This window comes from Micromys minutus (genome assembly GCF_963924665.1).
Source record: "Micromys minutus genome assembly, chromosome: 16".
Taxonomy (NCBI): Eukaryota; Metazoa; Chordata; class Mammalia; order Rodentia; family Muridae; genus Micromys; species Micromys minutus.
The window spans coordinates 16737003-16755583 of record NC_137985.1 but is presented as its reverse complement, the minus strand read 5'-3'; the positions used below and the strand labels follow the sequence as shown (position 1 = coordinate 16755583).

The 18581-nt window shown below is 49.3% G+C and overlaps 1 protein-coding gene across 3 annotated transcripts in view; it reads left to right on the top strand.

The window, feature by feature from the left end:
• OLFM2 (olfactomedin 2) overlaps window positions 1-16641 on the top strand; it is a gene marked incomplete at both ends in the record, with an annotated part of 76971 nt that extends 60330 nt beyond the window's left edge. For all 3 annotated transcript variants that reach the window (XM_080930262.1, XM_080930263.1, XM_080930261.1), the window contains 5 exons: window positions 9569-9718; window positions 12136-12282; window positions 12543-12762; window positions 13091-13197; window positions 15964-16641. In XM_080930262.1, the coding sequence (XP_080786388.1) occupies window positions 9569-9718; window positions 12136-12282; window positions 12543-12762; window positions 13091-13197; window positions 15964-16641 (1302 nt within the window). The remainder of the gene's footprint in view (window positions 1-9568; window positions 9719-12135; window positions 12283-12542; window positions 12763-13090; window positions 13198-15963) is intronic.
• Between the last annotated feature and the right edge of the window lie 1940 nt (window positions 16642-18581).

Genomic DNA, 18581 nt, shown 5'->3' with positions numbered 1-18581 from the left:
ATGCCCATTTCCCGGGGGTTCTAGATCAAGCTGAGAATTAGTGCTACCCATGAGAGGTTTTCACACTTCTGATGTGAGCTGCATCCATCACTCCATCACGTGGCTTCAGTCACTAGGACCACCTCAGTGCCAGCACCATGTCCTTGTATCTCTAGAGTGCAGGGCTCACTAAACCTCTTCCAAAGGACTCAGGTATGTCAGTATAGTGATAAACAGACAGACATCCAGGGGGCTGGCAAGGAGGCATCTGCCATGCAAACCTGAAGACCTGAGTTTGAGTCCCAGGACCCACACAGTGGAAGGTGAACCTACTTCTGAAGGCTGTCATATGGTCTCCACATGCACATGGCTTGCTTGTGATTACATATGTACTTCGATGCACATAAAATAGTAATAATAATATAAATAGATAGACAAGTGCAGGTCTGAGAGATGGTTGAGTTGGTCAAGTACTTACCTTGCAAGCATAAAGACTCTAGAAAACACTGAGCCTGGTGGTGCACGCTTTTAACCCAATACTGGGGAGGTAGAGACAGGAGGATTCTGGGCTTCACTGGCAGCCAGTCGGGCTGAACTGAGAGCTTCAGGCCAGGGAGAGACTCTGTCTAAACATAAGGTAGGGCTGGCGAGATGGCTCAGTGGGTGCAGGTGCTTCCTGGGGTTCATCCCCAGATCCCACATAAAGACGTAAGGAGAGGACTCTAGGAAGTTGTCTTCCGACTTCCACGTGCTGGCTCACAAAGTGATAAAAACATTTGTTAAGGGGTGGATGGCTCTTGAAGACTTATACCTGAGGTTGTCCTCTGGCACACACACACACACACACACACACACACACACACACACACACACAGATACACACACACACACAGATACACACACATTACTTAATTGGCCTTTGGGTGTCACGAAGGTAGCAATTTTAATAACACCCTCAGGGCTGGTGTGCAGCTCAGTGGCACGGTGCCTATCTAGAATGTATGAGACCCTGGGCCACATCACCAGTGCCACCAAGAAAACTGTACAGCCTAATGGTGACTTTGACCAATTTCTAACCCCATCTGCCTGGGGCTATTCTAATTCAAAATGCATATGCTATTGGCTATCTTTTTAAAACCATTGCATCCTCCAGGGATCCTTGTGAGGTAGGAACAGTTAATGTGTCAGTTTTACAGACAAGAAGGGTGAGGCTCAGATCAGTTAACCAACTTGCCTGGGTTTCACAGTGTTCAAGTTGTCAGTTGAGTGCACAAATCCAGGCAGGACCTTGTGAAGTAGGCTCTACTCCGCTGGACTAGAAGTGAAAAACCTCAGGGACCGGGTGTGCAAGCAAGCGTGCGAGTGTTCACCTAGAGTCCAGGCGTTCTGAAGGCGGAGGCAGAAAGGCTGTGAGTTTGAGACAGCCTGGGCTGCAGACCAAGAATTTGGCTGAAGAAAAAAGTGAGAGAAGGAGGCAAGGAGAGAAGAGAAAGAAAAAGAGGAGGGGAGAGGAGAGAAAGGATGGAAACAAAGGGACGAGAAAGAGAGAAACCAGGAGGCAACACAAGGGGGAGGGGCAGCAAAGGGGGAGGGGGAAGGGCAGCTCCTAACCGTATTTTGGATTTTGCCCGGAAAGACGTGGGTGACATCACAGAATCCTTTTTGGGAGGCCGTGGGAGAAATCCCTGCCTGTCCTCAGTACCAAAAATAGTTGCTGCTTCTTGGGAGCATCTGGTGTGCTTTGCTTTCAGGACACTGGGGACAGCAGAAGTGACCAGCTTTCTCTTTTTGAGTTTTGTGCTGAGGAACTACGAGCCAAGTTCTTGGCCAGCCATATGCTGTCGGGGCTGGGTTTTAACACATTCGTTTTTCTCTGTCTCCTCTCTGTGTATGCTCCTCTTACTCCTTTGCCAAAATTAAAAAAAAAAAAAAAAGAATTTAAACACGCTTTGGAGCTGGGGCTGCGTCTCGGTTGGTTGAGCAAGTGTCCAGCACACAGGAAGCCCTGGGTGCCACCTTCATGTGGCATAAAACTGGGTGTGGTGTCACAAACCTGTAATCCTGGCACTGGGTCATGATCATCCTCAACTACATAGAGTTAGGGCCCAGCCTGGGCTCAATGAGACCTTTCCTCAAACAAAACAAGGCACGAGGAAAGAAGGGTTACAAGAGTCCTGACAAGAGTCACGGGGCTGGGCTGTGTGGTGAGTCGCTTGCTTAGCTAGAGCAGGCCCATCTACATCTACATCTTCCATCTACATCTCCTTACAGGGGGATTAATGCTCATTGTTTAAATGGTGACATGGCTCACTAGGTAAGACTCTTACTACCAAGCCTGCCTACCTGAGATGGAGTTCCCCATGATGGAGAGACCCACCTCCTACAAGTTAACCTCTGACCCTCCTCCAACACCACACACACACACACACACACACACACACACACACACACACACTGAGAAGACAAAAAGCCAGTGATAAGAATTTCTGACTTAGAGATGAGGGTAAGACTGGTTGGCACAGCCCTTTTCTAGAATTTCTGGAGCTCTGAGTTCCATATATATTTTCCATATGACATTCTGTGTGATATGAGGATGGAATCCAATTCCTATGTTTGCTAAAGAAACACTCTAGGGCCCAGAGTCCCCGGTTTTTATTGCTGTATAATGTTCCTTTCTGTGGATGCATCTTATAATGTTAAGTTATTATACCAATTACTGTGTAATTAGAAACTTAAGAAAGAAACACTCCTACCTGTCTAGTTTAGGCAGTGCCTAATAAAATCCTTTTAGGGGCCCAGTAAGACGGCTCAGTAGGTAGAGGTCCTTGGAGTTCAACCCCTAGATCCCCTGCAGCAGAAGAGAACTGCAAACTGTCCTCTGAGCAACACATACACCCACATCATGGCACCTGCGTGCACCTGTGTTTGTGTGCACGCACCCTAAATTGTCATTTGAAAAACATCTTTTTAACGAAGGTCTTTGTAGCAGCCTGGTACTTGGCCAGATGATCCTTATGATTTGTGTGGGCTGGATTCTTAGTCTCAAATTGGCTGGGTAAAGTGCAAGAACAGACATCTGACCACCTTGGCTGTGGGTTGGCAGCCCGCCCTCCCAGAGTGTCTGATCCCACTCTCAAATTTAATTGGAACCATTGTGTGGTGTTTTACATATCCTTGTAAACCACTTAGATGCTTTTCTGGAAGGAAGAAAAGTCCAAATAAATATATAAGCCCCAAGCCACCTCAGCTTGCTGATTAAATTACCCAGTCTCAAATTCGATTCCATCCTCATTTTATTAAGAGGCAGCTGCTTGCTCTCTTCCAGTTGGCTAACCCTCCCACAGCCAGTGCTTAGGGGGTGGCTGCCCCCAGGGGACCCAGCCACAATCCCTCTGTCTTTGTCTCAGGAAGCTTTTTTCTTTTCTTCATTTTAGCAGAGTTGGGGATAAAACTCAAGGCTGCCATGACTACTAAGACCAGAGCTGAAACACGTCCCCAGCCCCTCACTGGGGGATTCTAGGAAGGAGCTCTATCGTTGCCCTGTGTGTCTCAGGCTTAATTACTCCTGAGTCTATTACGGAGCCCTGTGCTTAATTGGGGCAGCAGCTTCCATGAGAGTATTTGAAAGCTCCAGCTCACAAAATGTGATTTGAAGAAGAGCTACTTGAGGGCATAACTTATCCTCTTAGAGCCCATTAGCCAGAGTATTAAAATGGGAACCAGACCTCGGGAAAAGAGAGGGCCCAGGAGGCTGGGGAGATGACCCCCTTTTGCAAAGAACCTGAGTTCAGTTCTCAGCTCCGGTGAGAGGTAGCTCACAAGTACATGTAACTCAAGCTCCAGGGGCTCAAACGCCCTCTTCTGGCCTCTAAGGGCAATGCACTCATGTGTGTACCACCCCCGCCCCCACTATTAAAACGAAGTATTTGAAAAGAATCTCCCTGTCTTTTGGTGAGATTATGGGGTGGCTCGGGAGGTGCCCTGGGTGGAATTGGATAAGGTAGAACCGGAAGCCACTGGTTGCACGAGGAGTTTAGGTCTCATGCTTTCCTGTAAATGGGTTTTCTGGTGAGATTCCTAGAAGATTGCAGGATTAGAACCTGACTGTAGGACCCTTGAGTCTGCCAGACAGAGGCTTCAACTGGGTGAGGGGCTCCTCCCTCTCCTCACGTGCCCACAATTTTCTGTATTTTTTTTTTTACATATATGTATTTGTGTGTAATGTGAAGGCATTGGATAGCTTGGCATGTATGGGGTCAGAGGACAACTTGTAAGAGCCAGTTTGCTCCTGCTCTGTGGGTGCCCAGAGCTGAACTCGATGGTCAGTCTTAGTGGTAAGCACTTTTACCAGCTGGACCAGCTTGCTGGCTCCACACTGTCATTTTATGCGTGTTCCTGAGATAGACCATTGTGTCCCTCAGGTTAAGGCCTTCAGGGACTTTGGTGCCAAGCTATATAGACTCCAGACTGGAAATGGCATTTGGACTGTTCAGCGTCAAGCCTTCTAGGTCATTCCCTCACCTTCCACAGAAGTGAACTTGACTGAACATTTGAACTTAACCCTGTAGGACAAAACTTGGGATCTTGGTGTGCTGAGACCTGGCGGCCAGACCCAAGGCGTTTAACTACACAGCTGCAGAGAACGCGCCAGCAGGGCGCGTGCCATACAGACGATTATTTTAGGAAAGCCACAGAAGCTGTCTTTGTGGTGCTGAGATCTTGCTTCTCCTTTACAATTCAATATTTCATATGTTGGGAGCTGGTTTGCTTCAAAGGACATGCCAGGAAACACAGGCCAGAGATGCTAATTATGCAGACGTAGCTGCTTTGTTTTGCATAATGAGAGTCTTTGAGGGGAGCTCTAGCCTAATTGCTTGGGGACCTGAGCCAGAGGGAGGATATATAGGCAGGGACATTCGGGCTCCTGCCCATTGTTCAGTTTTGAAAGAATTGGATTTGCTCTGAAAGAAGGCTAAGGGATTGTGCTTTCTTCAGGGAGCAAGGGAAGCCTTCCGTGGGCCATTTTTCCTGTTAGACAGGGCTCCTGACAGAGCCTGGTAAGCCAAGCCTAATACTAGCTACCTGGACACAGGGAGAGTGATAGACCAGCCTGGATAACTTAGTGAGACTCTGCCTCAAAAGAAAAAGTAAGAGATGGCTCAGCAGTTAAGAGCACTGGCTGCTCCACTAGAGGACCTGGGTTCAATTCCCGGCACCGCCATGGAAGCTCAGAACAGTAACAGTTCCATGGGATCCTGTGCCCTCTCCTGATCTTCCCAGGTATCGGTTAATGCACAGATACACACAAAGGCGTAACACAGACCACCACGCTCAGCTGTACAGAACGCAGTGTGCGAGTACACAAGCATCCTTGAAACGAACCTGCTGTAGAGCACCTTTGTTGCCCGGAGGCACTTGTGGGGTGCAGAAAACGGAGCCTGTGCACCCAGAGTTGATGAGTGGCTGTCTGTAAGACGTCCTGCATAGCCAGGAGTTCACTAATGGAAACCAGGTGATACTTGCCTGTCATCCCAGAACTCTAAGGGAGAGGCAGAAGTATCAGACGAGGTCATCCTTGGCTACATAGTGCGTTTAAGGCCAGCCTGGGTTACGTGGAATCCTGTGTCAAAACAAACAGAACTAAGCAACACAAACAACAACACAATCAAGAGTTCTACAGGCTGTGGTGGTCCATGTCTTTAATACCAGCGCTGGGGAGGCAGTTGGATCTCTGTGAGCTCAAGGCAAGCCTGGGACGTTACAGGATTGTCTGGAAAAATCAAAACCAAATGAAACAAAACCAAACCTTTAAGAGTTCTCCGACAAGGGACTGGAGAGTCGGCCCAGTGGTTAAGAGCACTGGCTGTTGCTCTTCTAAAGAGTTTGATTCCCAGCACCCACATGGTCCCTAACGACTGTCTGTAACTGCTGCTCCAGGGGACTGAAAGCACACACACTCAGGCAAAACACCCATACACACAAGACAAGACAAGAGCTCCTGCACAGGAGAGGCATGGCCACTAGGACCTGGGCTAGAGGACCTTAGGAGAGTGTCTCCTGAGTTAAAAAGGCAGAGTAGACTGTGACAGCTTCTGGGCCCTAGGTGGGGTCATACAGGGCACTGGGTCTTTCTTAAGTTTTTATTAGCACAATACACACAATAATGGTTATGGCATTTTCATAGCACACATGAGCTTTGAATGTATTCCGCCCCGCTCTCTTGTCCCCTCCCACTCCTGCTGACTCCTCCCTCTTCCCAGTCAGCCCTTCTTTACAGGGCTGTGGGCTCCTTACCAGTGGCCACACCACTGAGGAACTGTCTCTTCCTCCTGAGCAACCATTACTGCCTGTTAATCCTAAGGAGGGACAGAGTCTTGAGCTTCCTTCCGCCCAGCTTCCGTTAACCACCCATCGATCCTCAGAGATGGCTGTGGTCTCGTTAGACCATCCCCCAGCAACCACTAATTGTCTATCAATCCTCAGGGAGGCTTCTGTTGTTTGAGCCTTGGCTCTGCCTAATTATTTTTTCCTTTAACATATTTTTCATTTTATGTATATTGGTGTTCTGCTTCAATGTGTGACAATGTCAGAGTCCCCGGAACTGGAACTTCGGATGTTGCGGTAAATACTAAAAAGTGATCGGTGGCCACCAGTTCCTGTGCGCTATCACCTGTGCACATCTGTGTGGAGCCTCGGGCCACTGACCCGGGATCCCTCGTCCGGGCTGCTTCTCTACCACGAGTTCAGATAGCCACCCCCTCTCTCCTAGCTGGGGACTTTGCTCACATTGCCCACAGCCCGGTAAAATCGTGACTCAGCAATCAATAATTTATCAATCAAATTTATATGTTAAATTCTCAATCCATCCATACAGCGAGTTTACAAGCAGTTGGCAAATAAATTGCCCACCTAGATAAGACAAATTGACCTGTAGAAACCCTTGAAAATATTCATATCTACCTATTGCCAATTGAGATCACCTGGATCTAGATCCTCCTTCTCTGGCTCCATCCTGATTCTCCTCGCTTCCTCTCCTCCTCCCTCCTTCCTAGACTTTTCCCCACCTACCCTTCCTCCTCATCCAGTGATTGGCTGGACCCGCCTTGCTTCATAATGACTCCATCCTGCAGCTGACAGTTGTGAACTGGGTGGGTGCTGGGAATTGAACACGAGCCCTCTGGAAGAGCAGCCAGTGCTCCTCACTGCTGAGCCGTCTCTGCAGCCCAGCCAGCTGGTGTGATGCCACCAAACCTGATGCCCCGAGTTCTATTCCTGGGAATCACACTGTGGAAATAGAGAACCCATTTCTGCCAGTTGACCTCTGGCTTCCATAGGCACTCTGAGGCACACGTGTCCACACACACACACACACACACACACACACACACACACTATAAGTATATGTAATTTGTAAACTGAAACAAAAGCTTGCGCAGACAAAGTTCATCCGAGGAAAGTCATGTGGGCGCCCACAGAGGGAGTCCCCAGCTTAGGTAAGGTGTCTGGAAGCACAGCCTGACTCATTACCATGGCCTCATGTGTCGTCTGTGAATGGATTGGTTTTTTTTATAAATTAGTGGGGGTGTGGAGTTCACTGTGTCGTTAGCTCATTTGCTCACATTTCAATAAAAGAATGTATTGAGTGGGAAGAGACGGCAGTGTGCAGCAGGAGAGTCACCACGACCAGTCCTGACTCAGCCTGGCTGACCTCTGCCTCAGCTCCTGGGCATTGCCTGTTTGGGGTCAGTAACAACCATGCAAACAGTGGGCTTTGTGCTGCTCCAGAAACACGTGTGGTAGGACACACTGTAGGCAGGGCTCGGTGGCTAGAGTGTTTGCACAGCATGAACAAGCCTCCATGGCTCCTACCTCATCCACACCAGAAGCCAAAGTCCTGCTTCTTCGCTGTCACACTGTCACCTCCCAACCCTTGCCTCTCTTCCCTCAGCTCGCCCTGCTCCTCCAGTCTGGAACACCTTTCCATACACACGGCGGTCCCCTCATCTCCTTCCGGTCTGCACCACACGAGGTCACACCCTGAGTGGCACCTGCTCCCCACATCCTCTCTCTTGCTCGTATTTCTTCTGTCTGTGCTGCTCAACAATCTAAGATATCCGGCCTTCACTCATTCACCTTTTGTATGTTTCCTCCACTTTAAAACTGTGTGTGGCTGTGTATATACAACAGGCATTCGGGGACCAGAGGACAAGCTCAGGCATGGTTCACCAGGGCCCATTCAGCTCTTCTTGAGACAGGTTTCTCACTTGCCTGGACCCCAGGCTAGGCTGGCTAGACACTACAGAGACCCCCCTGTAACAAAGGCCCCCAGATGTACACTGCCATCCAGGCTCCGTGTCTGTGCTGGGATCTGAACTTGGGTCCTCGTGACTATGCAGCAAGCCCTTACCCACTGAGCTGCCTTGTCTTGTTTGCTCTTTAAGTGTGTTGCTAAGCCGGACATTAGTGGAAGATAGCTTTAATCCCAGCACTTGGGGGCAGGGGCAGGCAGATATCTGGTGTACAGAGTCCCAGGACAGCCAGGGCTACACCCAGAAAGCCTGCCTCAAAAACACCAAATGAACAAAAGTGATCTGTCTCCCTCCACTACATTCCTTCTTCTGAAACAGGGTTTCCTTAAGCACTACTGGGAGATCACTATATTGACTTGAACTTAGTGTGATCACACAATCAGCATACCATACTCCAACACAAAACTCCTGCACTTAAGCAATCCTCCTGCCTCAGCCCTCAAGTGCTGGGTTATCAAGCACGCAGTACTACAACCAGCTCCAAGTCCCTGATCTTTCTTTGGCTGTTCTTAGGCCTCTTTGCACACTGATATTTAGAGTTCTAAAAGTTTCCCTTCCTGGGGCTGCGGCTCAGTGGGCACAGTGCTAGCCTATTATGTAGGAGGTCCTGGGTTCCGTTCCTAGCACCTAATAATCAGGGGCAGTGTTACCTCCTGCAAGCCCAACACACAAGGGAAGAGGTTGGGGTGGTGGATCACAAGCTCAAGGTTACCTTCAGCCATATGGTTAGTTCAAGGCCAGGAGGCTTCATGAGATACAACGTACATGTGGCAGTCCGAAGACAATCTAGGGTGTTAGTGCCAACTGTTCACCTTGTTTGAGACAGTGTCTTGTTCATTCCAGTGCAAGCCAGTCTAGAAGGTCCAAGGGCCCAGGATTCTCCTGTCCGTACCTCCCGCCTTGATGTAGTGTTAGGGTTACAGACATCATCTCCAGTGTCTGCTTTATGTGGGTTGTGTGGTACCAAACTCAGGTCTTTACAGTGGTGTGGTAAGTGCTTTTCCCCTTGTGTGTGCATGTGTGCGCTGGTATGCACTTGTATGTGTGTGCAGAGATCAGAGGAAGATCTCAGCTGGTGATGTTCCTCAGGTACTTGCCACCTCTTGTTTGAGACAGCCTTACAGTTGTCCAGGCCAGAGAGCCTGACTCTGTCACTCTCTTTTTCCGTGGGCTCTGTGGGTCTGAACTGAGGTCCTCATGAGCTTCTATCCTCCCCAGCAAGATGGAAGGGAACCCCCTCTTTGGGTCCCTAGTCTCTGACTACATCGTTTCCTCTGCAGACTCTCTTCCAGAGCCCAGAAGAGGGCTGGCAACTCTATACATCCGCCCAGGCGCCGGATGGCAAATGCATCTGCACTGCTGTGATTCCTGCGCAGAGCACCTGCGCCAGAGATGGTCGGAGCAGAGAACTTCGGCAGCTCATGGAGAAGGTAGGGACTTGGCAGGCACTGGGGAAGGACTGATCTTCCCTTTTGCTTCCTACTGAACCTGTCACCATCTAGGCTAAGCCACAGAAGATCCAGCTAGGTACCTTGAGCTAAAGATCCAGCCAATGACTGAGATATTGTCTAGGTAGTTTTAAAATTTCTTTCTTTTATTTTTTATTTACATTTGTATTAATTGTTTTCTTTGGTTTTGTTGAGACAGGGTCTCTCTATGTAGCCCTGGCTGTCCTGGAACTCACTCTGTAGACCAGGGTGGCCTTGAACTTGGAGATTCACCTGCCTCTGCCTCCTCAGTGCTGGGATTAAAGGCATTTGCAAACATACCCAGCTCTATTAAATATTTTGAATTTACCTTTCTTGTTGTTGTTATTGTTGTTTATTTTGAGACAGGCTAACGCTCTCTCTGGCTAGCCTGGAACTTCCTATATGACCCAAACTAGCCTCAGACTCACAGAGATCTACCTGTCTCCACTTCCCTGGTGCTGGAATTGAAAGTGTGCACCACCACGTCCAGCTTGTTTACCTTCCTTTTTTGAAATAGTATTATGTAGCCCAGGCTGTCCTAAAATTCACTATGTGGCTAAAGCTTTGAACTTCCGATCCTCCTGCCTCTGTTTCCGGAGTGTTGGGATGACAGGCATTTGTCTGCTTTTGTCTTCCAGGTGAATCTCTTCGCTCATTCCAGGTTCCCTAGTAAGACAGGCCACATGTTTATAGCGCTGGGAAGATTGTAGCGTCAGGGGCAACGTCTGAGTTTGTTCTGTGCACTCTGACCTCGCCTGCTGTTCGTCAAGGCTTGTGCAAACTGTGCAGCTGGGAGTGGGAGTGCACACCTATAATACCAGGGCTCGGGAGGCTGAGGCACAATGCCTGCTCACACTTTAGTCCAGCCTGGACCACACAGGAAGATCCTGCTGAGTGCCACCAAGCATTATGGCCTGAGTTCAACCCCCAGGTCCCACACAGTTAGAGGAGAGAATGAGCTCCTACAAGTTGCCCTCAGACTGCCACATACCAAACAGATAAATGTAATTTTAAAACATTTTACAGGGGAGACAGGAATAGCTGGGAACTTGAACCAGTCTGGCTGAAGTATGAGCTTCAGGTTTGGTGACCCTGTCTCAAAAAGTAAGGTGGAGGGTTATTGTGGAAAACTAGCAACATCCATCTCTGGTCTCCAGACACACGTATGCAGATGTGTATGCACATACTCATATATACACTGACATAGATATGTATGTACAAATACACACACATACATAGATATTTATGCACACACACTTTCATAGATATATACACACAAACACATGTGTGCATACACACAGACATGTATGCACACAGACACATACGCACTAAGATATACAGATATATATGCACACATACACACCTGCATGCACACTCCTTTGCACCCTGGCTGCCTTCACTTCATCTGTCTCCAGGATGTTTCAGAGTCTTTGCTGACTGAAGTCCCTGTCACTGCCCATTTGTCAGCTGTGATGCTTATAACTACCCCCCTCCCTGAACAGAGGAGGAAGCTGAGGCTCGATGACAGAGAGCACCTGGTGACTTGCAACGCCCCCCCCCCATCTCAGAATCCTGCTCTGTCCACTCCCCTTACTGAAACTGTTTTTCCCCAAAGCTGTGGGCTTTCACATAGTGCCCTCTGACTAGTCATAGTGGCTGAAAAAATAGCTCAAGGCATGACTAGTGATGTCTACCTAGGCTGCTCTTGAATTCATTGTGAATCCAAGGAGAACCTTGAACTTCAAATCCTCCTTAATCCACTTCCCAAGTGGATTGTGTACAAGAAGGAACCACCCAGTTTATGCTGGGGATAGATCCAGGCTTTTGTGCACCAAAGAACCACTCTATTACTGAGATAAAGCCCCAGGATCCTCTCACCGATGTTTTTGTTTTTGGTTAGAAGCAAGGTTACACTCTGACCCAGACTGACCAGTGCTGTAGTCTTGGCTGAGCTGGAACTCTTTAGCCTGAGTGCTGGGATTACAACTGTGACCCACCACTCCCTGCTCTTTTTTTGATTTTCAAGACAGGACTTCCCCCTTGTAGTCTTGGCTGTCCTGAAGCCTACTTTGTAGACCAGGCTGGCCTCCAACTCACAGAGTTCCACCTGCCTCTGCCTCCCTAGTGCTGGGACTAAAAGCATGTACTTGAAATTCTGACCCTTCATTTATACGTCCAAGTGCTGGAATTACGGGTGTGTTGCACCTGGTTCTAGTCTTCACTTTGGAAAACCTACCCTCTGCCTTGCTGTGTCAGGAGGGTGAAGTCAAGCGTCGGAGAGGAGGTGACACGTGTGAGGCATCTGTGCCGGTCCTTGCCACCTGTTTCTGTCCGTGGCTGGGAAGAGGAGCTTGTTTCTTGAATGGTTCTCCTTCTAGGTCCAGAATGTGTCTCAGTCCATGGAGGTACTTGAGCTAAGGACATACCGGGATCTCCAGTATGTTCGAAGCATGGAGACCCTCATGCGGAGCCTGGATGCAAGGCTCAGGGCGGCCGATGGGTCAGCCTCAGCCAAAAGCTTTCAGGTGGGTTCTTCTGAGTTCAGCTCTGACGTCAAGAGCTCTGGTTGGAGGGTCTGGGGGAGGTGCTGCGGTAAGAGTGATTGCTGTGAAAGCCACAGGACCTGAGTTTCAAGGGCGGGGCCATATCCGGGAAGAAATGAGGAGTTGGCTGGGATCTGGGGCATCCATCGGCAAGGGATGCACATTGTATCCAAGATGATAGGGTGAAGGTATAGGTCAAGGGTCAGGGGTCGGATTGGCGGCCATTTTCTCCTGGTGAGCAGGAACTAAAGGACAGGATGACAGAGCTGCTGCCCCTGAGTTCAGTGCTGGAGCAGTACAAAGCAGACACGCGGACCATTGTGCGCCTGCGGGAGGAGGTGAGGAACCTCTCTGGCAACCTGGCTACCATCCAGGAGGAAATGGGTGCCTACGGGTACGAGGACTTGCAGCAGCGTGTGATGGCCCTGGAGGCCCGACTCCATGCCTGCGCGCAGAAGCTGGGTATGACTTGACCCTGAAACTTGCCCCCAACCCCATCTCCACACCCAACCCTAATGCTGCCTGTGTGCTCCAAAGCTAAGGTATGGTTTGGCATCTAACTGCTAAACCTCCCTCTTTGGTCTCCTCAACCCCAAGGCCACATCAGGTCCCAAAGCTGGAAGTAGCTTTGGCTCATTTTCAACCCTTTATGTCCATGTTGGCATCCTGACATCACACCCAGGTTTCCTCCCTGACCCTTGACCCTAGCCCTTCCCAGTGCAACCAGCGTCCTGCCTTCCCGGAGCTCTTGCGGCATTCTATCCTCACTCTCACTGTTCCCATCTCCCAGGCTGCGGGAAGCTGACAGGCGTCAGTAACCCCATTACCATCCGGGCCATGGGGTCCCGCTTCGGCTCCTGGATGACGGACACAATGGCCCCCAGTGCAGACAGCCGGGTGAGTTAGCCCACTCCAGTGACTGCCTGCAGGCGCCCGGGGAATCCACACTTGTGACTCTGAGTTTAGGTTTCATTTTTATTATTTTTTAACTCGTGGGTGTGTATGGGGAGGTGGGTAGAGCCCTTGAAGGAGAAAGGGCCATTGGGTGTCCCTGGAGCTGGAGTTAAGATCTGTCTGTCTCCACTTCGAGCGCTGGGATGAGGGGTGTGTACTACTACTGTGTCCAGCCCACTTACTGTTTAGAAATAATTACATTATTATTTACTTGGTTTGTGTGCACACATGGACATATGTGTACATGTGCACCACAACATGTGTGTGTGGGGGTCAGAGGACAACTTGCTTGGGTCAATTCTCTCCTGCTATGTGGGGCTTGGGGATTGAACTGAGGCAGCCAGGCTTGGAAGCAGGCAGTCGTACACGTGACTTGTACTCCATCATCCTGGGTCTTTGGACCTTCCCTTGACTGCATAGTGACCACAAGACCGAGGTTCTCCTGTCCTTGTCAGAGGGTATGGTGGCAGGGTGACACTGGGAGGTGCATTCTGAGAACTGTAGTTAGGCAATCTTGTCCTGGTGCAGACATCATATAGTACTTGCAGAATTAAGGTGGCACAGGGGCAAGAGTGCCTGCTCCAGGAACACGAGGACCTGAGTTCAAACCCCAGAATCCACAAGTGGCCATGTGCACCCGTGCTGTGGGATCACTGGGGTTTACTGGCTACAGCGCCAGGTTAAGTTAGAGACCCTGTCTCAAAGGAATGAGGTGGAGGGCAACACAGCAGGACACCCAGTGTCCTCCTTTGGCTTCTGCCTGTTTCATCTCCGTGGCTGATAAAATACTCCTGAGAAAAAGTAACTTAGGGAAGAAAGGGCCTAGTTTAACTTACAGTTCCAGGCTAACGTCCATCGTTGTAGAGAAGTCGAGACAGGGATTCCAAACAGCGAGTCAGTCACAGCCACAGACAGGATCATCGTGTGCATGCATTCTTCCCTGTGCTCAGTTCAGTTTCTCCATCCTCATACCGTTTGGGACTCCTTGTCTAGTGAGTGGTGTTGCCCACAAAGGGCTGGGTCTCCCCACATTAATGAACAATTAAGACAATTCCCCACAGACATGTCCACAGCCCAACTCTGTAGACAATCTCTCACTGAGACTCACTTCCTAGGTAACTCCCAGTTGTTCCAAGCCAAAGCTAACCATTGCAAGGTGGAGAGATGGATCACTGGCTGCACTTTTAGAGGTCCCGAGTTCAAATCCCAGCAACTACATGGTGGCTCACAACCATCTGTAATGGTATCCAATACCTTCTTCTGGTGTGCAGGTATACATGCAGATAGAGCTCTCATACATAAAGTACATAATACATCCTTAAAAGCTAACCGTCACGGTGGGTGATAAAGTGTCACACACCACTCCACTGTGATCACTGGCCTCAGCAGATGACCATGGTCCATCCAACTGGTTAGTTTGGAATTGGATTTGAACTTAACCAGTCCTGTCCATTCTTAGCCAGAGACACGTGGGCAGGTGCCTTCATATTGTTCTTGTATTTTTTTATCCTTCAACACTGAAGTTCTTAAGTCTTAGCTCCATGAGGGCATTCACAAATGCATTTTAGCACGGCGCTGACAGTGAAGCTGCAGAGGGTCAGTGACATGCCGGCCATCTTGTGCTTACAGGAGTTAGCCACTGACAATGCATTAGGGCCAGACAAGGTGGCAAACTCCTTTAATCCCAACACTCAGAGGAAGATGTAGGTGTATCTCTGTGAGATCAATGCTTGTTTGGTCTACAAAATGAGCTCTAAGCCAGCCTGAGCTACCACAGTTAAGACTCTACTCAGGAAACGAATGAAAAACCAAAACCAAACCAAACAATATGGTGAAATCAGAGTAACCTCTTTTACCCAATAGCTGTTCAGTGAACATTCTCAAACCAGTGTCCAGTGAATCTGTGATCCCAGTAAGCCTCCTAAAGGCAAAACATTCCCTGATCTTCAGGTCAAAACCACTAGTTTAGGGTCCTTTAGTTGTGTGCTCATAAAGGTATGTGCGTAGGCAGGCATGTGCTCCTGCATGCGGAGTCCAGAAGTCAACGTTTTTCTCTGTTGCTTTCTAGTGTCTCCTCTCTTTTTTACACTAGTGTATGTTTGATGTGTAGAGGTTTGTGTAAAGGTGTGTGTGCTCAGAGGCCAGGGATGTCAGGTGCCATGTTATATCACTCTCAGCCTTAGTCCTGGATGTAGGCTCTCTGGCTAACTCTGAGCTAGGCTAGCAGCCGGCATGCCCCTGCTGATCCTCCTGTCTCTGCTCTCAAGAGCACATGTGGCCTTGGCTAGCTTTTCAGATGGGTTCTGGGTTCAGGCAATCTTTGTGCTTGCAAAGCAAGTGAACTTCATGGAGCCATCTTCCTGGCCCTTCCAACCCCCTTCCCCCCAATCAAGATTTCTCACAGAACTTGCAGCTCATTAATGTGGCTATGCTGGCTAGTTGGTGAGCTGCAAAGATCTCTGAATTCCCCCGAAGCGTGGTTACAGCTGTACACACTGTGCCCAGCTGCTTTATGGATGCTGGGATCCAAACTCAGGCTTTACCCACTAAACTATAACCAGTCACAAAAATCCTAGGGAAGATTGTGACTAAGTAGCAACATGCTGATAATGGCTGACCCTGATGACCAAAGGTTGATCTTGCCTGGTTGGCCAGTCCCGGGAGGTCACAGGTTACAGCCCCTCCAGTGACTGGCGGCTACTTTCACAGGTCTGGTACATGGATGGTTATTACAAAGGCCGCCGAGTGCTTGAGTTCCGTACTTTGGGAGACTTCATCAAAGGCCAGAACTTCATTCAGCATCTGCTGCCACAGCCATGGGCAGGTACGGGCCATGTGGTATACAACGGCTCTCTGTTCTACAACAAGTACCAGAGCAATGTAGTGGTCAAGTACCACTTCCGGTCCCGCTCAGTGCTGGTGCAGAGGAGTCTCCCGGGGGCTGGTTACAATAACACCTTCCCCTACTCCTGGGGTGGCTTCTCGGACATGGACTTCATGGTAGACGAGAGCGGGCTGTGGGCTGTGTATACCACCAACCAGAACGCGGGCAACATCGTCGTCAGCCGGCTGGATCCTCACACCCTGGAGGTTGTGAGGTCCTGGGACACTGGGTACCCTAAGCGCAGCGCTGGCGAGGCCTTCATGATCTGTGGTGTCCTCTACGTGACCAACTCTCACCTGGCCGGAGCCAAGGTCTACTTTGCGTACTTCACCAACACGTCAAGCTATGAGTACACGGATGTGCCCTTCCACAACCAGTACTCACACATCTCCATGCTGGATTACAACCCCAGGGAGCGGGCCCTATATACCTGGAACAACGGGCACCAGGTGCTGTACAACGTTACCCTCTTCCATGTCATCAGCACTGCTGGGGACCCTTAGGTAACCCTGCAAAGGTTGTGGGGAGCCTTCCTACATCGCCTGAGATGTGCCCCCCCATGCCCTTGTCTTCCTAGATTCCTTCTCTCCCACGTTCCCAGCCCAGCTTTCTGTTCTCTGTATCCCATGCATTTCTTCATTTTATTGATCTCTGCTTTTGATACTCCACTTCCCAGTCTTTCTGCCTTTTTATGGATGCTTCTCTTCCTTAGTGACTGAACCTCTCCTCTATCCACTCCCCCTTTCTTCCTTTCCCAGTTCTCCACATTCTGTCCCTCACTCTCACCCTATCCCTGGATCTGAGTGCATGGATTTTGTTTTTTTAAATTTATTGTTTACATTTTATTTCTGGGTTGCCAGAATAAACTGGACCTTTGACATTTGGTGCCTGGGTTGTTTTGTACCCAGTGGTAATTGCAGAAGACTTGGCTCCCAGTGCTTACAGCTGTGACCCGAGGTGGGAGTCTTGTAACAGCCTTCCCAGGGCTAGTTAGCCCCTGGAGGAGCCCACCCAACCCAAAGGTGTTTCAATCAAAAGCAATTAATTTAAAAGCAACTGGATCAGAACACAGAGTTCTATTATGGAGATGAAAACTGGCCTTCAGTGGACATTCTCCAGTGCTGTCTCACTGATCACACCAGCACATCGATAAGCTGTCTTGTTCTAATGGCTTTTTAACAATTTGGCTGCTTCTGAGAAAGGTTAGGGGCCCCAATTCTCCGCTTTGTAACTGCAGAAATCATTTTTACACAAGCCATACAGGTTAATTGCAAGACTTGTCCTAGCCAGGTTTTGGGCAAACCCCACTACTCTGTAAGAGGCTGGGATAGGAGTCCTGGGTGGCAGTGAGGATGGAATGGAGCCATCAGACCCTCCTTAGGTCACCTGCACCAGTCATTTCTGTCTCCCTTAATAAATCTATTCATTCCCTATGCTAAAAACAAAACAAAAAACCCAAGCACCAACCAAAACAACCGAACAAAAACCAGGTGGTATGATAGGCTTAGGCAGCAGTGGCCTGCTGCTCCTAGCTCTGGCATTTCAGGGACAGGATGAAGCACTGGCTGGGAAATGGGCCAACACAGCACAGACTAGGCTCTATGTAGCCAAAGGTGACTTTGAGCTTTTGATCTTCCTGATCCTAACTCCACTACCATGGCTGGTTTTTAATGATGCTGAAGATGGACCCCAAGGCTTCACTTATGCTAGGCAAGTATTTTGCCAACTGAGACACAGCACGAGGGCTTCGTGCCAGCCATGTCCGTGGTACAAGGGCACAGTGGTTCTCAACCTGTGGGTTGAGATCCCTTGACAAACTTCTATCTCCAAAGATTTATGGTTCTTAACAGTAGCAAAATTGGTTATGAAAGAGCAACAAAAATAGTTTTATGGTTGGAGGGTCACAACATGAGGAACTGTATTAAAGTCACAGCTTCAGGAAGGCTGAGGCCAAGGCATCATAAAAACGAGGGGCCACTCCAGAGCAGTGACCGACACATGCTGCCTCCCATCTCCCACGCCAGCTACTAAACCCACAGCAGGAACAGCATGTGCAGGTCTCCACTGGCTATGACCCCACCCTGCTGAGGCTACCAGGAGGCTGCTGTCCCTAGCTCTAATTAATGGCCTCTGTGATTAAATCATCTCCGGGAACTCAGATCCAGATGCCACATTGGGAAGGAACCCCATGAATAATGAATGGGGCTGCCTAATGCACTCATTTAAAACCAATTTCTAAAGGCATCCTCGAGAAGAGCAATTAATTCTCACGTAAGTGAACAAGCATGACACTGGGGAAAAAAGAATAAAGCCCTGGATTAGCATGACAGACTTTATGCTACCAAAGACTTGGCAAGAAGGAACCCACCAGACATACTGGTTCTGGGGAGGCTGGTGCTACCCAGGTGAGATCTTGTCTCAAAATCCCAAATAAGGAAAAGAT